We start from the raw sequence: 24,334 nt of genomic DNA, 5'->3' as shown, positions 1-24,334 counted from the left end.
TCTTTAATGTTGGTTTGGTGTGTCTGGGCCTCAGACAGCCTCAGTGCAAACTGCAAGAAAGAGGGGCAGATGGGAAAAACCTTAGCTGTGGTTAAAGCTACGAGCAGGGCAGTCTTAATGAAGAGAAAATTCCTCCTTCCTGCCTCTATGGGCTTAAATACGTTATGAGAGCGGTGAGCATTGTCACCCAAAGGCCTTTACTTTCTTCACTAATTCTTGAAGCAAACAGAATGGTGTGCTTATATTCAAAACACTCCTCAATATCCTGTAGAGAGAGTGATTAGAGAAGGCTCTTGCACTCTGAGTGATGTCAGTGACCAGCAGTGGCAGGCATGGGCATTCAGGTTCCACCTTTCACATGCCAAGCCCAGATGGCTTAGGCTAAGGGTAGACTTTCCCTTGTGCCTGGGATAGAAGATCATAGTGAGTGTGTAGAGGTTTGGTATGTTTCACCTGACAGAAGCTACATTATTTCTGTTATCTAATGTTTGGCCACCAAAAGGCTTTTAAAATTATTGACAAACTCCACTCAAGCTGAGAGGGAAAGCATATAGCAGCGTGTTTGGCTGCAAGGTTGCCAAGAGCATTTACACTTGAAGGCACATTTACAAGTGAAAACACAAAAAACAATGAATATTCAATGTTTTCCTAAAGGGCAAAAAGACCTTAGACTGCATTGCCATATCTTTACCAGATTTGTTCCACAGCATGAGAATGGGAGGTCTTCTTGCCATACAGGGGGTTCTGCCTGGACAGTAGATCTGTCCCTGTGTTAAGAGTACAATACTGCTCCAGATAATGATATTAGAGTTCTTGTGTTGGACCGGGGACCACCCTGCTAGTCGATGTGAGCCACTACATTGAAGCCGTCTGTTGTGCAGAAAATATTTCAGTGCTAAAACACTGCCTCGGGGACCGAATGCCATTCAATGCTCTACCCATCATGGTCGCACCCTACCCTTAGAGGCATGTAACCATTGTCATGGTTACCCACCACCATTGAAAATCCCTCATTAGAAGCCCAGAGATACTACAGATATCACTGAAGCCATAAAGCAAAGAAGGTGCAGGCTAAGTCTGAGCAGTTCAACTTCAAAGACACTGTTAAAGACTTTATCATTCCCTCTGATAGCCTAATGCAAATATTCTGCACATTGCTCGGGTTCTAACCAGCTCTCTTTTCAACTCATTGAAAATCAAGGATCCCTGAGATGATTGATCACCACAGTGGAATTCCTGATTGCCTGCTCACAAATGTGAGCTGTACAAGGATATTCTTATGCTGTTAGCTCTCAACATGGAAAGGGCTGCTTCCCCCCACTCCCCCCATGATTTGATGCTTGTAGGCTATGTCCTGCAGTCAAACCTGCAGAATTTTCTGTGTGAATGTAATCTAAATATATGTGTATGAGAGATTTAAGCAATCTAAACAACAGAAAGCTTTGCTTGTTGACATGCTGGAGGGGCAGTTTCTAACTGCCACAGCAGCAAATGTGTGTTTACCAAAGCCATGGGGTCTCAGTTTGGAGCTGCTGCTCAGACTAGTGTCCAGTTGCCTGTCTCTGTCTTTGCCTCTGCCTCCGCCATACTCTGGCAAAGCCAGTCTTGGGTACCTCGGAGGCACAAGGCACGTGTTTTGGGGATAAGCCAGGGTCAAAGGCTTGTTCCCCTTTCTTTATGGGGATGCTGCTCCTTTTCATTTTGTCAAATGCTGGTTCAGCCATTATGCATAAAATAAAACCAGTTTAAGCTCAAACACCATCAACATCAGACCAGCAAAACTGAAAATCAACCAACTCTTTTCTGTGCATCAACCCAGCCCACTAGGTTCGGCACTCCCAAGTGAGACCGCTAGGTCAGTCACACGGCCACAAGACTGCAGTGTACCTCAGGAGGAGCACAAGACAAGGTCTTACCCCACAAATTCCAAGCTAGAGCATGTGTATGGGTGATCCTGAGTCCATCTGTTGGCCATTCTCTTCTAGGATATCTGTCCAGCAGCAAATACCATTGTTACAGCATCCAGAGAGATCACTTCCTGGGGTTCGTATCTGTACACCCTCTGAGGAGGAAGCTGAAATGGAAGTGTGGTTAGTGTGAAGGTGAGCCTCTGAAGGCTCAACTGCTGACATTTGTTCAGCTCTGAGTAGTCCTTAATGGGAAGCTTATTCTTGAAACTGGACAAGTATAGGCTTATTCCTTTACAATTGTTCAGCACAACCTGGGAAGTGCATTTAGAGATGTTTCCCTCAACAGGTCTTCAGTTAAGCACATGTCCAAAATAGCCTTGACAGGTTGAGGGAGCTAAATAGTTTTGCGGGGGAAGGGTGCAAGAATGACTTCAGGGGCAACACCACATCTGTCACTGAGAGATGTGGTGTGAAGGAGCTTATGAGGCATTTCCATTGTGAAAACAGAAAATAAGTTAGAAAAAGAACACTTTATATCATGAGCTTGTTAACTTTCTACTCTTTTCCAGGTATTCAACCTTGAGTGAGACTGTCTTACTTACATTAGCAAGAATGCTCCACCACACAGCCAATGATCAGCCGTCACCATCATGATCTGAAAATAAAACAGAAAGAAATGACACAAACGTCATGACTTCTGGGCAATTGATCATGATATATGTTGATGGACACCAAACAGTCAATTAAATTATTCATAAAATGATATGAATACAATTGGACTGGCAGTAGGATGCCCTATCACCAACTACCAGAGTGCTCTGACACACTTCAACAGATTTGGCACTGTTGAATAGCTGGTTGTAAATGTCAGTGGTTTACAAACCATTCTAAATACGTTTTTGATTTGATTTGATTCTGAGGTAAATGTAATATGCATAGGAAATATTTCTGTTTATCAATTAGGGTGAACCATATTGGCTGTTGACTGTTGTTTTTATATTGGTATATAAATTAATCCTGATCATGGTGGTTACAGGGTGATATTCAAAAAAAAAAAAAATATATATATATATATATATATATATACAGATGTATACATTCCAAAGTTTGACTCTGCATGTAAGAGAAGCTTAGCACTTATGCTAAAAATTATTATTTGTTCCAACGCCATCTGCCTCAGCGAATCTGTCCCTTTGCTCTGCTTAAATTACAATTGCAGATGCTCTTGATCTAATCATGCAATCATTTACCATGATTTTTAAGTGAGTGTTAGACAGATGTGAAAGTACCCATTAAGACTAATGGCCTAATGCTCACCAGTAGCCAGAATCACTCTGCAGTGGATTTATGCAGTGAATGTTACCAGACTCATAGTCCTGGTGTTGGTGTAGATGTGGTCCCTGAATATCAGCAGTGAAGCTGGCTTAGAGGAGGATGATTACTGGTGTCAGCGATGCAGGCAAATAGTTTGACCATGATTGAATGGGTGAGTTGCTTATATGTCTATGTATGGTTGGGCTTTGATGGCATTTATGGAATTTGAATCCAGTACTGAATGAGCTTACTGAATCTAAATTCTTTCAAATCCTTTATCGAATCTAATCAAGGTCTGCTTTCAACATTGAATAAATTCAAAAAGAGCTAACATCCTGCACTAAAGATGTGCGACTCAGCCTATTGAAAAGTTGTATCTAAAACATAACAGGTTTAGCCTACAGAGTTTTGTCCATCTTTGTCTTTGCAAGCTACTTAATCCAAACACCAGAAGTTCCAATTCAGAAATATGAAATTGATCATCAATGAATTAAAGTCTGGCTGTGAACTCTGACAACCAAAACTGACAAGATTCTTTCTCTACAAAGGTGCCAATCTGTTGAGTGAAGTGCAGACTGACAGGGTAGAAGCATGGGTAACTTGTGGCCTGCTAATGAAGAGATGTTCCTTTTAACTGATGATTTTTTGATTGATTGATAGCATGAAACCTAGATTGGGAAGGAATGCAAGTATCCATCCTTTTTTATCCATCAGATAAATGGCAAATGTCATTGTGATGATACCATTACTGTTGTCTGTTTACGTAAATGCCATCCACAACTACTGATGACTTATGAGGGTGCTGAAGGTTTTTTTCGTTTAGTGGAGGGAGATTTCAACCATTAGCTCTTCTAGTTGTTCTGAGGGGCAAGGGGGCACTCAAAAATGCTGAAAAAGAAAAAAAAGATTTGATTGGGCCTTAAGGTTTTTCCTTTTCATTTGCTTGTTTACTACCTGTCTGTCTGATGCCATCAGATTCAAGATTCTGAAATCTCAGTTACTTTGGTGACTAAGTGGGCCCACAATATTACTATAATCAAAACAGCCAATAGCCAATGCTAATGAAACACTTGAAAATGGTTTGCATAAGTGCATTAACCAGAAAACATCCAAGTTTTGCTTTGGCCTTTTTGCAAGCTGACTTAGTACATTGTAGGACATGATTTGCTGCTGGCAATGTCCGACATTTTAACCGGTATAAAAAACAGTCAGTGCCAGCTAACAATGGGAAGCATGGATGTTTCATGTAATATTCTTTACTAATAACGGAGGAAGGAGAGAAAATGATTTGATAAGGGATTTGTGATTTATCATTCAACCATTGGCTATCAGAACCCAACCCTAGCTCTATGGTTCTATGAAGACACATCAAGTGATTCTGACTTAGAATAGTCTTATTTCTATGTTTTTTTCAGCAGGTTGAGCTTAGCTGCTAAGACATATTAAAGCTAATCCTAATGAGTTTGCTGCAAAGAAGAGACGCATTCCAGCTGTGTTTATTCTGTTTATGCTAAGGATTAAGACTTCATGCTGCTAACATGCATACCAGCCGAAGAACTGACACTGACAACAACTAAACTGCTAACAGCCACTGTGTTCATGTAGAAATGCTGTGAACCTGGCGGTGTTAAAGTTGAACGAGCAGGGGCTGCTGGACAAACTGAAAAACAAGTGGTGGTATGACAAGGGAGAATGCGGCAGCGGAGGAGGGGAGAGCAAGGTTAATACACACACTCTCTCACACACACACACACACACACACAAACACACAAACACAGGTATATACACTAAAACACGCAAACATGACAGTAACACTGGGTTATTAGGTATTAAAAAAAGTAAAGAAGCAGCACAGTTACAATGCCGCATGTCATGTGGAGGTAGCAATGTTCTCTAGCTGTAGCCTTTGACATAAAACTAAGTACCATATTATGACTCATAGATGTTTCACATAGATTATAGATTTAGCAGCTGCTCATTAGCTCCACCAACAGGTAGCGTTGTAGCCTGTGCTGCTTCTTCCACAGATGTGTTGCACTCTGTTTGGTTGAGGTCAGGGTTAGGGCAGGCTTCAGGGGTAAGGTCAGGGTCAGGTGACCTCATACCAGATGGCAGCAACAGTGCAGGAGAAGGGCTGTTGATAAAGAGTTTGTGCAACCTGGACAAACTCTATTTATCTATGGCTCTGGCCTGGAGGAATACTGCTGCTGAAAAAGCAGAAAGGCTTTTCACCGCAGCGCCTCTCACTCTCTGTTTGGGGCCAAACAGAGGGGCCCTTACAATGCAGGACTTCATTTTAACAGCTGCGTCTAATTAATCACAACAGACTAAAAGGTCTATTCAGTCCTCCTGGGGACTGTAATAGCATGTTAGCATTTAGCATTGAACATAGATGGAAGGAAACTCTTTTTGCTCAAAAAGTCTCCCCTGCTACATAAGCTATAGGTAATCACACATATTGGCGTAATTGAATTGAGAGTAATGTGGCAGAATATTGTAAAGCCGAGCTTTAAAGTTGTATCATTCATGACAGATGACTTCCCTGCAAATAACAAACATTACTGGGCCCTGTCTTGGTTGCCAGACCAGAGCGTGAGAATTGCTGCCCCACTAATAACATAAGATAACATTGATAATGATGTTATTTATGTTATTCCCATTAAAGAGTGCCAGTAAACCTTGCCGTATTGAAACTGAATGAGCAAGGGACCCTAGACAAGATGAAAAACAAGTGGTGGTACGATAAAGGAGAGTGTGGCTTCAAGGACTCCACCAATAAGGTTAGTCGTATATGTCTGTGGATCAATCAAACACACTGTCTGTTCACACATGTAACATGCACAGTAAGCTTGGTTGTACCAGGAAAAGCTATCTGCATGATAAGATTAAAGTAGTCCCATATGTCTATGTGTACTTGGAAAAAAATATACTACACTGTATGGTAAAGTGCAGGTTAGTTCCAGCTGTATGTAATGTAAAGGGCACCCCCAGGTTAAAGCATGGAGGTTCAACTGCCAAACTGTGAGTATAATTCTGATAAGAAGGAAAGTGGTGTCCTGAAAACAGTGGAACTTCTTCAGATAAATTCACTGTGCATTAGCACGTAGGCTCACTGAAGTTTTTGTCTGTTTTAAGTTCAAGTCTGTCTATCTGTCTGTCTGTCTGAAATCCTATTTAGATTCACTAAATTTTCAAGGTAATATCTGCAAAGTAAGAGATTGAAATGCAGATTTAATGACTATCACACAATGCTTAACACATAAAAGGTAAAATGTTGGAAAGAAGAAAGACAGGTGTGTTAAGGGTGGTTGGCTTGAGTCAAGGCAACCATTTTTTGTTTTGTTAGCTGATTCCTCCATTTCCAAGGGTTTATGCATGTGGTTGCTGCTTTGTCAAAAGTTGCACCCAGAACCCTTCAGAGGGACCATGCTGCTTTGAGGGGGCAATACTGCTCTCACCTTAAACAGCTTGCAGACCTTCCAGGAAGTGACATGTTAGCCACAGGATCTAGCACTGTGTATTGTACAAGTAGTCATTATGATGCCAGGCTTCCAGCACAACCTGTTTCATTATGTTTGCATAGTATAATGCATAGGTAGTATTAAGTGATGGCAGGAAGGTGACCTGTATGTGGTCTTTTAGCAGTCTCCCATGGTTTCCATCAGGCAGGTCTGCTGGCAGCAAAGAGCTCTTTGGTACCTTTAAGTGGAGTTGAACTGCTGAACAGTGTGAATGTGTTTGGTTTTTATGCCTCCGCACTGGCGATAGCCAAATCCAGAGGCATTATGTTTTCAGGCGGTCAGTCCATCCATAAGTTCGTCCGTAGGTCTGTTAATAGGTTCTTCTATCTGTCCTATTCTAGTAAATGTAATATCTCAAGAGCCTCTTGAAGGAATTCCTTTAACTTTGGCACTAACATCCACTTGGTCACTGTGACCTTGAACCAATTTTACAATGACACCTTGAAGTATTTATTAGCATCTACTAACATTTAGCAGTGTCACACTGATCAATGTGTCATTTCATGCTGCATTTCTATTGGTTGGTCACACAATGAGATGCACATCCCAAATTTCTGACACTCTCAGAATATTATCCCACACTGTTTTTGATTGCACTGCCCTGACAATGGTCATCCTTGAACCTCTTACAGTGTAATGCATTACCACCATTTCAGAGCCACGACCAAAGATATCGCCACGTTTCTGTCATGATGGTCATCTTTTGTCTGGAACAGCCCAAAATCGTACAGTGTATACTGGGGTTTAGGTAAAAAACCAAACTAGCCAGTTGGTGTTTAGCTAGCTGACGTTCTCTGTGCTTCATAGTGCTTAAACTTAATGTATGAAACTATGCTGTTTTGTATAAAACAAATGCATACGCATATTTGCTTTAAGGTCTTTCATGAACAGTCTTAATTCTGAGAATAAAATGTCAATCTCAGAATTTGGATGTATTTAAGAACATTGTCTTTCTCTGATTTAAGAAGTTTTTGATGGAGTCATTCATGTCAGTGTTCAAATAAAACTGCGGCTTACAGGTGGGGATCACTGTTTGCACAGGGTGGGGGCTAAAAAAGTATAAACACCGATTCATTTGTATCAGCACAGAAGGGGGAAACCATAGACACTGTGTTGACCTGCTGACTGAGCAGCTGCATTGCAATGAAAAAAGGCCATCATATTTTAGATCTCTTCCCCCTGCATTCATTTTATCAGGTATTAGCTGGAAGCTAACCCAGTATGAATGAATGTAGCAAAGTTCTGGCCAAAGCGTTTTAATTCTGATGGCCATATGTTGATGTAAATGCAGGCTGCAGGCTACAGGCTAAATGACTGAGCTCGGTGTTGCATGAAAAGCCACCGAACCACATCCATGGCCAGTGCCCTTAAGCAGTATAGTGCTGATACAGTATATATGCTTTTTTAAGCATGCGCGCAATGAGTATCCTACAGAGACTGCTAGCTGGCAAACCTGGATGGAAATTAAGATGGTTTCTATTTGAAAGGAAATGCACCGTGTTTAGTCATGATCCACTGTTTTGTTTAGAAACACTATATGCAAACAGAACTGTGTTAGTTGAAGTCCTGAGTCTGCTTCAGATAGACTGTGTTGTATGATCTACTGTCTGACCATGTCTAAAGTAAAAAGTGTTTACACTTGTTCTGCCACACTGGAAGACAGCGAGGAAAGCCTCCCATCACACAGAGGGATGCAATGAATCATACAAATGGGGTTAATGAGGCATAATCTCAGTGGGTGTGAGAGTCGCATTTTCTGTTTTAGAATGTTTAGACTAAAAGACTTTTAGTGCACAACAATACAAAAATATGTAATGAGTTTTGTCTGAAGAGCAACTCAACAGCAGCTGAAAATCCTTTTTTGCTGATCCTCAGTGGTTTAACTTTTCACCTTGCTGCAGTAAGGTACAGTACAGGTGTTCTTCAGGACCCTGTGAAACTGCTGGGTAAAGTTACAGGTGCAACATAGCACATTTCTGACCACAACCACATCCATTTGATGCTGGCTGAGCTCAAAGGTGACACAGTGCAAGGTATCCTTATACAGCAGTATACCTTGTAGTGTTTCACCTTTCGGCACAAAAACGAGCATAGAACAGTCGTGTAACATTTAACAAATTAGTGCCTGACAAACTAGTGCCCCTACTGCTTCATTTCGGTTTAGGAAAAGCATCATGGTTGGGTGTCTTCATGTACATAATGTAGGTTAAGTTTAGGAAAAATAATCATGGTTGGGCATAGTGTCCTTATGTCCTTAAGTTAAAGTTATATAATCCAGGTAAATGAATGTAGGTTAGGTTTAAGAAAGTGGTTGAGAATGGTTGTGTGTTGTCACATTATGTACTGAGCATAAAGTTACATACTTAAAAAAAGTTCTGTAGGTTAGGTTTGGGAAAAGAATCATGGTTGGAGGTTGACAGGAAAAAAGTTGGTCACTGTCACCTTACATACTGAGTGTAAAGTTAAGTACTTAACATAGAGTATCCTTGGTTGGGTTTAAAAAAGTTAAGTTATGTAGGTCAGGTTGAGAAAAAAAAAATAGGCTGGAGTCGTCACATTATGTAGTTAACAAAGTTACTAAGGTTAGGTCTAGGAAAAGAATTACGGCTGTGCGTCATCACATTATGGACTGAACACAAAGTTACATACTAAAGTGACATAGGTTAAATTTAGGAAAATAATAATGATGGGGTGTGGTCATATTATGTTTTGAAGTTACAAACTAAACGTGAAGGAACATAGGTTAGGTTTGGGAAACCGTCATGACTGGGTGCTGTCACCTTGCACACTGGACGTAAATACTTAAGGTAGAGTAATATAGGTAAGGTTTAGGAAGGTAGAGTTATGATGTTTAAGAGTCGTGGTTGGGCATCTTTTCATTATATACTGAACACAAAGTTATGTACTTCATGTAAAGTTACAAAGAATAGGTTTAGGCTACATAGGTAAGGCTTAGGAAAAGAATCATGGTTGGATGTCATCACATTATGTATTTAACATAAAGTTATGTACTTAACGTAACATGACACTGACAACCCACCTTAAAATTCCCCAAACTTCACCTGGTTTCACACAGGACATGAACACCAGTCTCATGGGGGAAAGCCGTGTGTTTGTTTGACCCTTCCACCACCCCAGCCTACTTCATTATGTGGACTTTAGCTTTTTATACTACTTCTTGGCTCCTATTGGCTCATTTGTCAGATTATTGCAGCCTTTAAAATTATATGGGTTATATACAAATTCTTGTGCATTGCTTTTCCTTATTTTCCTTCTGAGAAGTGCATAAGAACATCCTGAACAGCGTTGAAACCTTTAACAAGCCTGGGCAGTGAAACAATACTTTTCAGTCTGCTGTTAAGTCTAATGTAAACCCTAAGCTGTTAATTAAATAATATATGTAACATTTGGATGATTTCACTATGCTGTGGAGGTTATGAAACATCATGCTTTCTATCCTTTATTAATTCACTCACCAAAATAACCTGTGAGTTGTGTGAACACAGTGACATCACTTAACTAAAGACATTTTACATGCACAAATACAGTACACAGAAAGGTACACACTGATTTACACACAAACAAACTGATAAGGACAAACATGGTTTAAGTGTATGCAGGTCAGTTGTAGTGTAGATGTCTGTGTCTCTGTGCCGTCCTAATCTAAAGCTGTACTTATGATGAGATAAATGTGCAGATGACAGATTAGTTCAGTTGCCAAGTAAGGAGAAAATGAAAACAGTTTAGTGTGTCAGTCATTACACTGATAGCTGTCAACATCAAAACACACACTAACACTTTTCTCCGGGTGGCTGCTCTCTTTTTTTGCCTTTGTGTGTTCCTACCAGGAAAAGACCAGCGCTCTGTCCCTCAGTAACGTAGCAGGAGTCTTCTACATCCTGGTTGGAGGTCTGGGTCTGGCCATGATGGTGGCGCTGGTAGAGTTCTGCTACAAGAGCCGTGCCGAGGCCAAAAAAATGAAGGTACTTTATCTTTTCTAATGTCAGTTTCCACTTTAATACATTTTCTGTCTTAAATATATTAATATTATAGTAATATACTTAGTTATAAACTATCTATATGTAGGATTCACACTCAAAATATAATATGAATGTGAATTTGTGTGAAGGGTAAATGTTAGAAAACAAGCAAACGCATTTCTGTCAGAAAAACTGAAAAGCAAAATCCAGTGTGTTTAATGTGATGTGTATTGGAGCATTTCCATGTACTGTTTGAGAAATCCATTCTACAGTGTTGTTAAATAGTTTGTCAGTATTTTTTATGATACTATCCGCAGTAAGTTAAACCTTATTTTATTAGATACAATTTTCTGGGAATTTTTCAAGTCTGTGGTCCTGTTGGATTTTATTGCGTTATACCAATGCGCTCTCATCCCAACTCATCACATGGTGCCGCTCTTTCTGCGTCTACTTATGCAATTTCGGTATCCTTCTGCGTCAGCTGTTTACGCTCTGGGATGCCGTCACATGATATCAGTAAATGCTAATGGTGGGATGAAGCAGCACAGTTATACTTAAACACTTATGTTTACACAACATTGTGGATTGTCATGATAGTTAGGTTTAGACAACAAAGTCGCAGATGGTTAGGTTTAGGCAAAAGAGGCACATGCTAAGGTGTAGAAGAAAAAAAAACCCACACATCCACATGGGAGGCGAACTCCCGACTCCTATGGTCTGTGGGACATATCCACCATCTGCCCGCCCTATAAGCACACTTGCGCTCCTTACATCATGTGGTTACTGGCATTGTTATTACCTGATGCTGTCCTTCAGCGTTATATCCGCTGTCCGGCCGGGTTCTCAAGTGACGCCGCCTGCATGCATTGCATGTGGATGCATTCTGGTTGGATGCTGAAGGTGGCTTTTGGGATCAGGCTTGTACGCTGAGAGCACTGACAGAGCGGCACTATTTGGCGAGTTAGAGTTAGAACAGGCTGGTTATACCTTATACTGTTCTCATGTTTAGTTCATTCTGTTTCGATCAGTGAGGGTATATAAAATAATAAAAACTCCCCTTGGAATAACACAATAAAATTCAACAGCACCTAACCTTTAGGCATGTTTACCTCTGGTAACCAAAAAAAACCTCACTGGCTTTAGGAGTATACTTAGAGAGATGTTAAAGGTCCCATATCATTAGAAATCTGATTTCCATGTCTTTTTTCATTATAAAGCAGATATAGGTGTTATATAAATATTAGGAAAGTATCAAAATGCTCAATACACAAAGAAACAAAACACCGGTCAAATTCAGAAACCGTACCTTTAAATGAGCCATCAGAACTTCTTCAGAAATTTTGATGTCAACAGTACACTATATAAAGATAGTGTTGCTGCGTTGCCTTTGCAGTCATTTCCCAGAAACAATGACAGTTTTCAAGATGCTAAGAGCACAGATGTTGAAGACCCTGAAAGAGTGACCAGTCAGAGGAGATTTTATAGGAATGTGGCATTAAAGAGACAGGCGTTAAAACAGAGCGTTTCATATAGGTATATTCAGGCACACAGTATAAGTAGATAATGTGGGGTTCTTTGGATTAAAGTTCTTTAAGTTCTTGTAGGAATGCAAAATACATGTATGAACCTGAAAATGAGCATTATATGGGGCCTTTAATGTTGAAAAACATCAGCTGTAAAATAATTATTCTATTAGTTTAAGCCAATAAAGGGCAGATCTAACCTTCGACCCCTTCATAGTCAATGCTGTGAGTGGTTTTGGTCTGGTGGTCACAGACAGTAAACTTTAAAGTTGTTTTTTTTAACTCCTTGTGGTGTTACAAGTGTCACTTTTAATGTCATGATGATGTCATACACCGCTCCAACCTTCCTCCAATAATCCTTCAAGTCGGTGAGAGTTATTAGGTTTGTTATTAGTTTGTGACCTGGCAAACTACGGTCTGATTAACCTTTTGAAACCTGGGCTAACTGTCTTGATTTCTGTCAAAAACATTGGAAGAGGGCAATGAGTAACTTAAGATTTTTTTTTTTTAAAGAAGAAAATCACCTTAATATTAGCAGGAAAGAAGCAAAACTAAGCAAACTAAAAAGAAAGTAAAATAAAAAAATTAAACAAATAAACAAAAGGAGAATGACCTGAAAAAATGGTTAAAATGTATATTCCTGTAAAATAATTTCACATATAAAATTACTTTTTTAAAATATACTATTTTTATGCAATTTGTGAGACTTTTTTGCCAGGTTGCTCATTGCCTTTGTCTAATGTTTTTTTCTTTTCTTTTTTTTTTTATCAAACCAATGCACATCAAAGAGTGTAAAAGTTTGAATACTTATGAGAGGCGTCTGAATGCAGTAATGAAAAGTAATGTTGAACCAGGTTTCAAAGGGTTAAGACATTTTCATTTTAAACCCACTCTACATTTAGGTTTACTGGATCTGTCCCAGTAATGACAGTGGTATTCGCCTTAATCATGATCATTCAGGTTGTTTGGCAGACAAATCAGAGGCTCAGATTGTGCGAGCACAGTCTGCTGAAATAAAGCTTTCTTATTAAATACAGAATTCAGAACAGAGAAACTTATGTTAACTCATGATGTTTCCTTTTTATCTACTGTGGGTAGTTGTCATGCACTTCCGTTATGGTTTTTTATTATTTTATTGTATCCATTTTGGCCTTGGAGTACACACACACACACACACACACACACACACAAACACACACGCTGTTGCTATTTATGTAAAAAGTAACAGAATTTTGACCACATTTTTCCTTTGTAAACAGGCTTTCTCTCTCTAGACGGGTTTCCATTACAGATCTGTGCAAAACTTGAGTGATATTTTCTAAATGTCGATAAAACACAACTGCGAGATGACTGTGTGTCCACTGAGTGATGTTATGCGACTTCTCCTCTGGCGATAACATTCCAAGAAGCATGGTGATGGATGTTCAAAACATGAGCAGATATTTTTTATTGCAATCACCGCACCAGCCGTCATTATTTCCAATTGAAGGCAAGGTAGGCGTGTTATTGAGCAATAATGTAAAGGCAAGCCCCTTATAAGTGAGATTGGCCACATTTGAGAGATTTCTCGGAGCTGATAGTCCACGATCTCACAGAGGAATTGTGGATTCAAAACTTCCGGACGCTCTGCTCAACTGTTGAAGAGTTATGCGATACAATAACAGCTCTTGTAGCTCCTGCTGCATCATGAGGGAGCTAGTTCCTACTGACAAGCACATAGCCATAGCATCATGTGACCTAGAAAAGCCAAAAAAGTGTTTCCATTGTAGTTTTGTGAAATATGAATTTTTAAAATTGCCTGAAATGCCACCTAATGCAAGCATAAAAAGGTTTTTGCTATAAATGATTTTTTAAAAAATTGGCATGTTTCCATTAGGCTTATTTTATATTCGCAATTTCAATTTGTGCAATTTGAGGGGTAATGGAAACCCGCCTTCTCATTGTCTCTATCTCTTGCTATTGTAGTGAAGCCCCATATTGCTTAGTAGTCACATGGCTATAGAGTATTCTTTAGGGTTGGTTACCGTTCACATTTTAACTGATAGCTGCCCTTTTTTTGCTACTTATTTCTTTCTTTTTAAAAACAAAAATGGAATTTCAGTTGTGAAAAAAATGATACCAAACTTCCAGCTGCAAGCTCAAAAGAGAGGGGCGGGTCTGTGGCATTTCACAATGGAGCAAAGTGTACTGCTCTCTGGCTCTTCCCAGACACAGTACATTCTGCTGCACCTAAGTTGCAGAGTATAGATATTCATTGTTGTTAAAAAAAGTACACTTAAAGCCCAGATTAATGCCTCAGGTTGTGGGTACATACGACAGATGCAGTTGAGCCTGCACAGAGCAGGTGCAGACAGCTGCATACAGGAAAGTTTTCCACCTGGTGCCACTGTGCTGCGTTCTGGCCATAGACTGGATATGAAGATGGATGGACTTACCCCCATTATGCTTAAGTGAAGCTAACATATCCCAGATACAGCTGCTGCCATCTTGTGTTGGTGATGTCGTTCAGAGCCGGAGTCTGTGATGTAGGGATCTCCACGGTGGGGGCATCCTCGCCAAAACACCTGTCCGACTAATCATGAGCAGCCCCATTGAATGTGAATGCATGGATTGGCTGTCACAGCTGTCAGTCATGGCTGAAATTCCCCTTTTTGTAGAAATGAATAACTCATTAAAACTGAACTTATCATAAAAACAATCACTTGAACAAACATCAGGGAGGTGAGAACTACCTTCAGTGACAGAAATTATCTTTGGGAAACATTTATTTGGCGTGTGCTTTGAATTTTTAGTTTAGCCTATCACCATTCACTAACATGGAGGGGCGGGCTAAAAAGCTTCACTTTGGGGAAGCTGTCAGGTTTTCCATCTTCATATAAAGCCTGTGGTTCTGATTGCAACCCAGTTTTGTTCTGTCCACTGTCAAGAGTGGCCGTGAACGTCTCTGGTGGCCACATTGCAGCTGGAACGTGGCGCACTCTCTCACCAAGATGCGCTCTCTGCAGGGACATGGAGAATTTGGCATCACTTGATTTAATCAGTACTTGGTAGTACTGAAGTCATTTGGTCAGTACTCTTGTACCGAGTCAGTACAGAGTTCGGTACCCAACCCTAGTCATCACTTTTCCAGAGGCACAATCAGTAAAGCAATAACGATGACTTTATTTTTGTCATGAAGGTGGCAGCCAACACCTTGTCGTCCCCCCAGCACACAGGAAACTACACACACACTCTGTCTTCTCCTCAACACGCCCCCAACTTCAACCTGCTGTCCCCCAGCCACCAGCCAAACTACGCCACCTATAAAGAGGGCTACAACGTTTACGGCATTGAGAGTGTCAAGATCTAAGACCGGTAGGAGAGCGATGATTGATGGCTAAAACTTTCCTCACCTTTCAGTCATAGACAGTGTTTAGACTGTTAGCTTTGGATTGGCTCTCATTCAAACAGCTGCATTCACATCATGGTGGTAAACAGCAGCATCAGTGGCAAACTTTCACTGGGCCTCAGTGATCAAAAATTGAATTTTTTTTTTTCCTAATGCTTCCTCTTTACATTTTGTATTGCAGTGAAGCTACCATCAGTGAAACTCAACATTCCCAGTGTCTTCATTGACTTTAATGCTTCTCTTTTCCTGGTTAAGGCTGTTAACCCTTTGATACCTAGAGCCAACTCACTTTTCTTGTTCTGCCTTAAGACACCTTTCACAAGTATTTCAACATTTGAACCCAGAGCTAATTGGTGAGATTTATTTTTTTTTTTAAAAAAATAAAAAAAGAAACTATGGAAAAACTGTGAATTTAGCTAGTTATTTTAATTACATACTTACATACTTACTTATTGTAACTATTTAAGTTACAGAATTATCATAATTTTGATTTTGTTTTGTTTTGTTTTTTGTTTGTTTTTTAAAACTGTTTTCTTTCAGTGCTCATTGCTCTCCTCTTATGTTTCGGAAGAACCAAGTTCATTTGATTAGGTTTTAAAAGGGAGTCTTTAGTTTCAACGTCTTAACAATAGTCAAAAGACAGTGGCATTAAAGAAGAGATAATTAGAGAATGAAAACAGTATTTCTATTAAACAGAGGTACTTAAGCCTTAATTTTAAGATATTTTTAAGGCCCCGTCATTATTTGAAATAACTAATAAAATGATACACATGTTAGCCCAGTCCTTTTGTTTTTCTTTTTTTTTTTTAACTGATAGCCTCATCCTATCAAAAGGACTGAAAAAAATGATGCCAAGTTTTAGTTCAGCAGAGCTTCGTTTCTGATTTTTTGATGGTGGTATTGCATGGACTATTCTGAAGTAAAAACACTCAAATGTCATTAAACACTTTTGAACAATATGATTTCATTAGGATCCATGTTCATGGAATCTTTTTGCTTCATAAAATGATCAGACAATAAGATAAAAGTTGCCACTGAGGCCGGCTGGCGTAGCTGAGTGCTACAATTTACTGATTATTCAGGGCCGGACGTGAATGCAGCAGTTGGTCTTGATAACAAAACTAACATGTAAAAGAGTCTAGACAAAATATCTGGTCAAAACTGTATATGGCTGTGATACTCCTTTCCTTTCACTCATTACCCAACAGCTTGCTCACCTCCTTTATCCCTGCTTTATCCCTGCGTTCTCACCTTTTCTCTCCTCCTAACCACTTTTCCTACCCTCTCTGCACTCCTCTGTCCTCCTCTCCTTCCTTCTTTACTCTCCTCTCTTCCGCTCTCCTTCTTGTCTTCTTACCCAAATCCACTTTTTTTCCCCCTTACCTGTTCCGCCTTTCTCAATTTCTCCTTTCTCCTTAGCCAATCATCCTCTTAAACTGACTGACTCATTGGCCAATCACTTCCATCTGTCTTAATGTCAGCTTTTCATTAGGAACGCCCATGATTTCATTTTAAATTTGGGATGGTTTGGACTGGTAGCATCGTCAAACACTGGACATCTTGTTAGAACAAATGAAAGTTGATTTACTTGTTACAACACATACAGTATGGGACATCATGGCCCTGCACGGCCTGATTGAAGTCACACCTAAATGGCAGATCACCTGTGGTAACGTGAGTTCAATATTTGTCACACTACTCTCCAACTTCTGCTGCTTAGAACACAAGTTTTCAGTCAGTCTGGTTCTGTTCACCAATTAGATGAAACAGTTTGATGTTCCTGTGTGGTCCACAGTGCACTAGTGTTGGAGATTCGCCTTCTCCGTGGCTGCTCTGCAGGGCGAGTATATCGTGTGTCCCATATTAAATGTTGTAGCGAGTGAATCAACTGATAAGGTTTGAATTGATGAATATAATTTGTGTTCCCTGAAGGAGCTGACTGGGCTACCTCAGAGACAGGATATACTATAGTATATGTATTGTGCTTTGTTACTCTTCTTCAGGAAACAAAAGCTTTAGTCGGAGCATATTATTTCTAAAGAAACAGAAATCAAGCAGAGCTGCTGTAGCAGCATTACTCACAATACTAATATATTTTTAACAATGAGATAATATAAAAAGTTTCTCTCCTCCAAACCAGAATTCATTCTCACATGATGTGAGTGTTCCCTCCTTAAGGATTTGATTTGCCTCAGATGTCTCTCAACACTTTTGGCCATACTGTAACATGCAAACATAATCCGATACATTGCTTTTAGACACATTCTCCATTCATCTGTTGCATAATGCTTCAGTGTGCCGTGATGCATTCAGTGGCTGCAGGAAATGTAGATTTTCAAATATTTACAGTTTTCTGTTTCTCTCTCTTGCTTTCTTACTCTCTTGCTTTCTCTCTCTCTTCCTATGGTGTGTGTGTGTGTGTACATGTAGCATATAGCCTAATAGGCAACATGTATTTTTAAATAATCGTGAGGAATGAAAATAATGTCTAAAAATGCAAAAAACATTGCAAAGAGCTGCATAATCAGCGGATAATGTGGAATGATATTTTGTCATGGTGTATTTAATTTTGTATTGCAAAAACTATATGTGTATATATATATATATATATATATACATATATATATATATTTATGTGTGTGTGTGTGTGTCTTTGTTTTGGGAAATCAATGCTGAAGTCAATGGGAAAAGTCTTTCTTGGCCCGTGGGAATCACGTGATGGACCTGATCAGTGTAATTCCACTTTTAGCCACAATTTTAAATTTGCATCTGAGCCTTGCACACTTCCTGGGCTTGGTTTTTACTGTTTGACATGCAACTTGTTTGCCGCTTGCTGGACAAGGACAGTAGTCCAATTGAATGACCTAATTGAGCTATGACTGTAGCTCCACTCCACTTAACTGTGCACGTAAACATACTGACTGACTCGTTCCTTCAAGGTTGATACTCTGTCAGAGCAGACAGGAGCAGCTGTGTATCTAGTTTTGGTGTTTCTGATTAAAACTTGGTTAACATATTTTCTCCTTGTCCAGATGAAATTCACAGATGCAATGCGCTCCAAAGCTCGTCTATCCATCACAGGATCGACCAGTGAGAATGGTCGTGTCCCGGTGGCTTACCTCCGTCCAGGATTACCCATGAGCCTCAGCATGACTGATCTCTCCTGACCACACCCGAGCCAGTGCCTTACAGCCAATCGACACACATCCACCCTTCCCCTCTGAAAGTGAGTGGAAATGCTTGTCATCTCCTTTCGGTGACCGATTGCCACTCACCGTGGGGTGATCTGCCCCGCTTTACAATCTGGAGTTTAGCCAATCATATCTCTCTGAGGACTCCTGATCTCGCTCTTCAACATCTAGCCTAGAAAGACTGGACAGATGTTGTCCTCCCACCACTTGGCTGTCAGGCTTTAGCAAAGACCTGCCCACCTACGAAGTGAATCACTTGACCATCAGCGAGAAAGATGGCAGGTCATTTACAAATTCATAAAAAAAACAATCAAGCACAGTGGACATTTTTCTAAACAAACACACGTCGTTGTTTCATAGATTTTTGCCATGGAGGCTGTAGAAAATAAGGACAAAGAGTGATGCAGACGTTAACGCAATAACTACACGAATCAGGGATGTGATCAGGAATTGTGGGTATGGAAGCAGAGTTGTGCTTGAAATGAGTTCTACAAAGTGCTACGAAGAAAAACTGAAGTCCTGAAAAATCACATCCATGAAATACTAGTAATTGTGATAGCAGATAATGATAATGATGTTATTGTTATTAATCGTTTTCCTTATTTCTGCCTGAAAATCCCTAATTAGTAGAGACTTTAACCAGACCCAAGAGATGCATGGACTGATACACACACACACACACACACACAAAATGAACACATACACTATACACAGGGATGGGCAAAAAAATGAGTCAAAATGTATGTTGATACACCATAATTTATTTGAAAGGCCCTTTGTGTAGGATGTGAGCATTTGTGAATTTGGTGCCACCTAGTGGTAGCATCAAAAAATATCAAATAAATGCATCTCTGGGACGCTGAGAATAACTGGATTGAAAGCAAAACATAGACAGCAGCAGTTTATAATGAGATTGACTCACTTTTCAACAAAAAACACCAATAACAATAGTTATAAAGACACTAAAATCCTACACTGTGGGGCTTTTCATGATAAATTAATAATGATAATTATTATTATTAGAACTTTATATCTATAGCACCTGTAAAAACAGAGTTTACAAAGTGCTTTAACATACAAAGCAAAGTAGAAGCAACAGGGTTTCTTGCAGAGATGACATAACAATACGTGCCAAACAATAATGCCAAACTAAGGCCAGACAAAATTTGAAGCAGAATTAAATGAGGCTCAATTAAAAAACTGGAATAACAGTAATCCATACTAATAAGAGTAAATACAATTCAAATAATGTAAGCAGTAAAGTAGGAAATAATAGCACTAATAATAGAATCAAACAAGCTCAGGACAGAATGAAAGAATAAATCAAAAGACAAACAAAAGTAGATGAATAAAAATAGACATCACATAAAAGCATGTCTATAAAAATGGGTTTTGAGAAGTGATTTAAAAGAGGTCACTGAGTTAGTTTACTGAATTACTCATAGATTAATAAAATTATCAAACAAAAGCCAAAAAAATATCAACAAGTATTCAAATACAAATATACTCCTCCATTTGATAAGTTATAGAGCTACATAGTATCCTGTTAATACTTTTTTTTCTAGTGTATTACCTTAACTTTCACTGTAAATTAATTTTATTCACTAGTTTACTCTCATTTGCACTGTAATATGTAAAATGATTGTTTTAGCTGTTTTTGGCTCTCATATAATGGTCAGATTACATATGGCAAAAGGATATTGTATCCATTACAGATCCCATGAAGTCAGTTAAACTTTTTTTTAATATCCAGAGTTTCTTAAGATATTTGAAGTAGCCCCTTAATATTTGGTACTGGCTGTCATTTTCCTTTTTTCAGTTCATTGTCGCTGGATGTAACAGTTCCTCAGAGTTGATTGGAGGGTTATTCAGATTGGCAGTTGTGCAGGATGTGTGGACACCTAATAAAGAATTGAGAGCAGCTTGGTGTACTTCTCCTTTAGCCCAGTTAGGGTGTGACAACACTGTTTTTCTGAGGGCTTAAGAGAGGTGAGGAGGCACACCCAGAGCTGAAATGAGAAAACTTTGCTCCTGGTGAGAAATTTCTAAGAAAATTCTCAGAATAATGACATTTTTAATAATTTCTCCTTAAAGTTAAGACTGAGTCCTGGTTGTCCACAAAGCGTCTTAGTCCCTAAGATGAAGAAACTGTTGGGAGTAGGGAGGATGACTTTTAAGATGCTTTAGAGTTTCTTAATCAGAGGAAAATACCATGGAATGACAAAAAGGAAGGAGAAATATTCTCCAAATGCTGAATGACAGTGAGTCAATGAAACACTCCAGGTTAGGCAGCGCAGGGATAATGTTTATGGCAAACCTCATTAGAGATGTGTTGACATCTGCCACCCAATGCAGTAATGATATATCACCAATATTTGCCACTGCAAATATGCAGCAGTGTGATCACACAAACAGTGCTTTCATGGTCTCATATTGTAACACAGTTCTTTTTATTTCCACTGGGTGTCCACACCTTGCAGGCTCACAAAAGGCTGTGTCTTTGACAACCAATCACATCTGTTAAAAGAGTGCATCATACCTAGAAACGGGGCTAACCACATCTCCTCACTAAGATAGAAGCCTAAATTATTTCTAAGCTAGGACTCCTTGCTAGAAATTTTAAGGCTAAGTTAGCAGCTGTCAAGGAAGATTCTCTGAATATTTGTGAATACAGTCCCTGGCGTCCAGGCCCTTTTGAGACTTGAGTGCTGTCTTTCGCTGTCCTGTTTGAAGGTGATTTTGTGCCATCTTTGAAAAAAAAGGTGCTTGGAGTATTAAAGAGCCCTTTCACATGAGGCCACCTGTATCTGGGCAGTTTTTAGCATTATCATGCAAAAATTTCCTTCCCTCACCTAATGCCTGCAGACTGCAGGTTTTTTCTTGTCAAAGAGGCATATCTTGATAATTGTTTAGGAAGCACTTCCCACTGAGCTGTATTGGGTCAGTGGACCCAAAGCTTCTGGCACAGTCTTCTGCACCCTGGAAATTGGCATTTTAAGAGTTTTTCTTTTCCAAAGAAAATAAATAAACTTCCCAAAATTTAAATTTTCCAATAGCATTGGGCAACTTTATTCAAGCTACTACCACCTTTACAGTAGAGCCATAATGAACAAATGAATATTATTTGTTTCCATTTAAATAAAACAGAATTACGATTTTCAGGCCTCAGAATCCTAATTAGCTTCAGTACAACCTAATGTGGAAATCCCATATTCTCCTAACATCAGAGGACCAGAGAGAAGAGAAATCAACACAGTCAGAAATGATTAGCGAGATAAAATATTTACCCAGCCATTTTTTTTATCTCTCAGGATTAAGATTTCATATTTCTTAACAGAATTTGTAGTCTCCAGCAGCGAAATAAGACAACATAACATCATCTGGATCAGTTGTTCCAAACTTAACCCTTTGAAACCTGGATCGACATCACTTTTCTTTCACAAGTATTTATACTTTTGATTGAATTTCTCTGGAAAATGTGGGAGGAAAAAGGCAATAAGCAACTTGCCAAGAAAATTGTAAGAAATTAGTAATAAAGAAATTTGTTTTTAAAAGGCTTGGGGAGAATTTCTAAAACTGAACTATATTTGAAATTATCATAATTATATATTTAAAAGTATTTTTAGAGAATTATTGTATGTAAAGCTGTTTTTTTCAGGTTTCCTTGTTGTTGTTGTTTTATTATTTTTACCTTCCCTTCTTTGGTTGTTTTTGCAATTTTTCAAGTTATTTTTGTACTTTTTTCCACTAATTTCTCCCAGGGTTAAAAAGCTCCCCCAGAGCCACTGAAGATATGATGCAACTGTTCTTCACAAAATTAGTGGAGCACCCCTTTAAATATATATTCATATAAATGGTTTATTGCCCAGCCCTGTCTATAGTCAGCACACCAACACAGACACAAAACACACCTCTGGAAAAGCACTCACCCGAAAACTGACATACATCATCACACATGACGCACCCTAACATCGGCACGCGCACATGCACACAGTATTGTCATACGAGTTCTGAAGCCAACTGGATGAAATGCCAAACAGACTGAGAACCAATCAGAGCTCTCCATGCTCAGCCAATGGCAGCTGCTGATACTGAAACCTGAGCCAATAAGAGCTCTCACTGCTGAGAGGTGGACAAGAAACTGTGAACAGAGACCTTCCTTTTCTTACATATACTGCACTGACGATGGAGATGAGGATGACGCAGAAGAAGAAGATTGGATGACGAGAACGTTTGCATGTCACTTTGAGTTTTTTCTTTCAGATGAACTTGTCAGCCTGAAGCTTTGTGCCTGGCTGCATTTTAGTGTTTAATAATGATAGTAATAAGAATAATATTAACAATATTAATTGCAGTATTAATGTGGTTCTTGTTATGTATAGTGTATGCTTTTCAGAACTCAAGTCTGCTATTTTCTTTCACCAGGAAGCTGTTCTTTGTGCTGTTAGTTAGAAGCTAGCTGGTTAGCTGAAAAGCTTCTCCCACAACATGATAAATGCTCAAGACGTGATCAGCGTCTGGTTTAAGTGAAGCTGAAGATGTCAAGGTATCTACTTCCATTTCTTCTCATGGACTCATATCATTTTTGCAATGACCACATGTGGTAATTATCTTGAGATTTCCATGCAGTTATGATTAAGCGATGGAGAGTCACTGCAGAATGGCTCCCAGACGTGTCAACCATTGACAGAGATGTAGAAATGATCACTCTTCACTTCTTGACTTTTCCTCTGGTATAATTTCATTTTTTATTAAAATCATGAATTTTGACCAACATCTTGTTAGTTGCTTTTCAAAAGAGGAAATTAAAGGTCCAGAGTGTAGCAGTTAAGGGATTTATTGACAGACATGGAATATAGAATAATCTTTTCTTTTAGGCCCATAAAAGTTTTTTGCATCGTTAAATCGATATTATGCCTCTGCACCAGCGATAGTCGAGGCCGAAGGCATTATGTTGTTTGGTTGTCTGTTTGTCGGCATGTCTGTCCTGCCTTTTGCAATTTTTTCAAATTTGGCACAAACATTCAGTTGGAGTTAGTTATATTTTAGTGGTCAAGGGTCAAGGTCATGGTGACCATGCATTCGTCTCATTTTTGTGAAAACTCTGTGCTCTTGAGAACACTTTGACAAAATTTCTTCAAATTTGATACAAATGTTCATAACGACTTAAACTTGAAGGAATTTCCTTAAACTTGGCACAAACATCCACTTGGACTCAAGAATGAACAGAATAGAATCTGGTGTTTGAATGTCAAAGGTCAAGGTCCCTGTGACCCTGGACTCAAGGAAGAACTGATGAGATTTTGGTGATCAAATGTTAGGATCACGGTGACCTTGCATTTGTCTCATTTTTTGAAAGCTATATCTCAAGAACACTTCAAGAGAATTTCTTCAAATTTGACACAGACATTCACTTGAACTCAGCTGTGAGCTGATTAGAATTTGATTGTCAAAGGTCAAGGTTACTTTGACCTTGCAGCCATCTTGTTGTGAATGCAATATCTACA

The 24,334-nt window shown here is 39.2% G+C and overlaps 1 protein-coding gene across 4 annotated transcripts in view; it reads left to right on the top strand.

Annotated features, from left to right (window-relative positions):
- Positions 1–20,176, top strand: part of LOC121941996 (glutamate receptor 2-like) — a 65,184-nt gene extending 45,008 nt beyond the window's left edge. The window contains exons 17-20 of one of the 4 annotated variants that reach the window (XM_042485064.1): positions 5,890–6,004; positions 10,594–10,728; positions 15,427–15,602; positions 18,669–18,736. In XM_042485064.1, the coding sequence (XP_042340998.1) occupies positions 5,890–6,004; positions 10,594–10,728; positions 15,427–15,597 (421 nt within the window). In that variant the 3' untranslated portion in view covers positions 15,598–15,602; positions 18,669–18,736. Of the gene's footprint in view, positions 1–4,829; positions 4,945–5,889; positions 6,005–10,593; positions 10,729–15,426; positions 15,603–18,668 lie in introns of all 4 variants that reach the window. The other 3 variants (XM_042485063.1, XM_042485066.1, XM_042485065.1) reach the window with 3 other exon arrangements.
- Positions 20,177–24,334: the final 4,158 nt, after the last annotated feature.

This window comes from Plectropomus leopardus, chromosome 4 (genome assembly GCF_008729295.1).
Source record: "Plectropomus leopardus isolate mb chromosome 4, YSFRI_Pleo_2.0, whole genome shotgun sequence".
Classification (NCBI taxonomy): domain Eukaryota; kingdom Metazoa; phylum Chordata; class Actinopteri; order Perciformes; family Serranidae; genus Plectropomus; species Plectropomus leopardus.
This window is presented reverse-complemented; position numbering and strand designations above follow the sequence as displayed.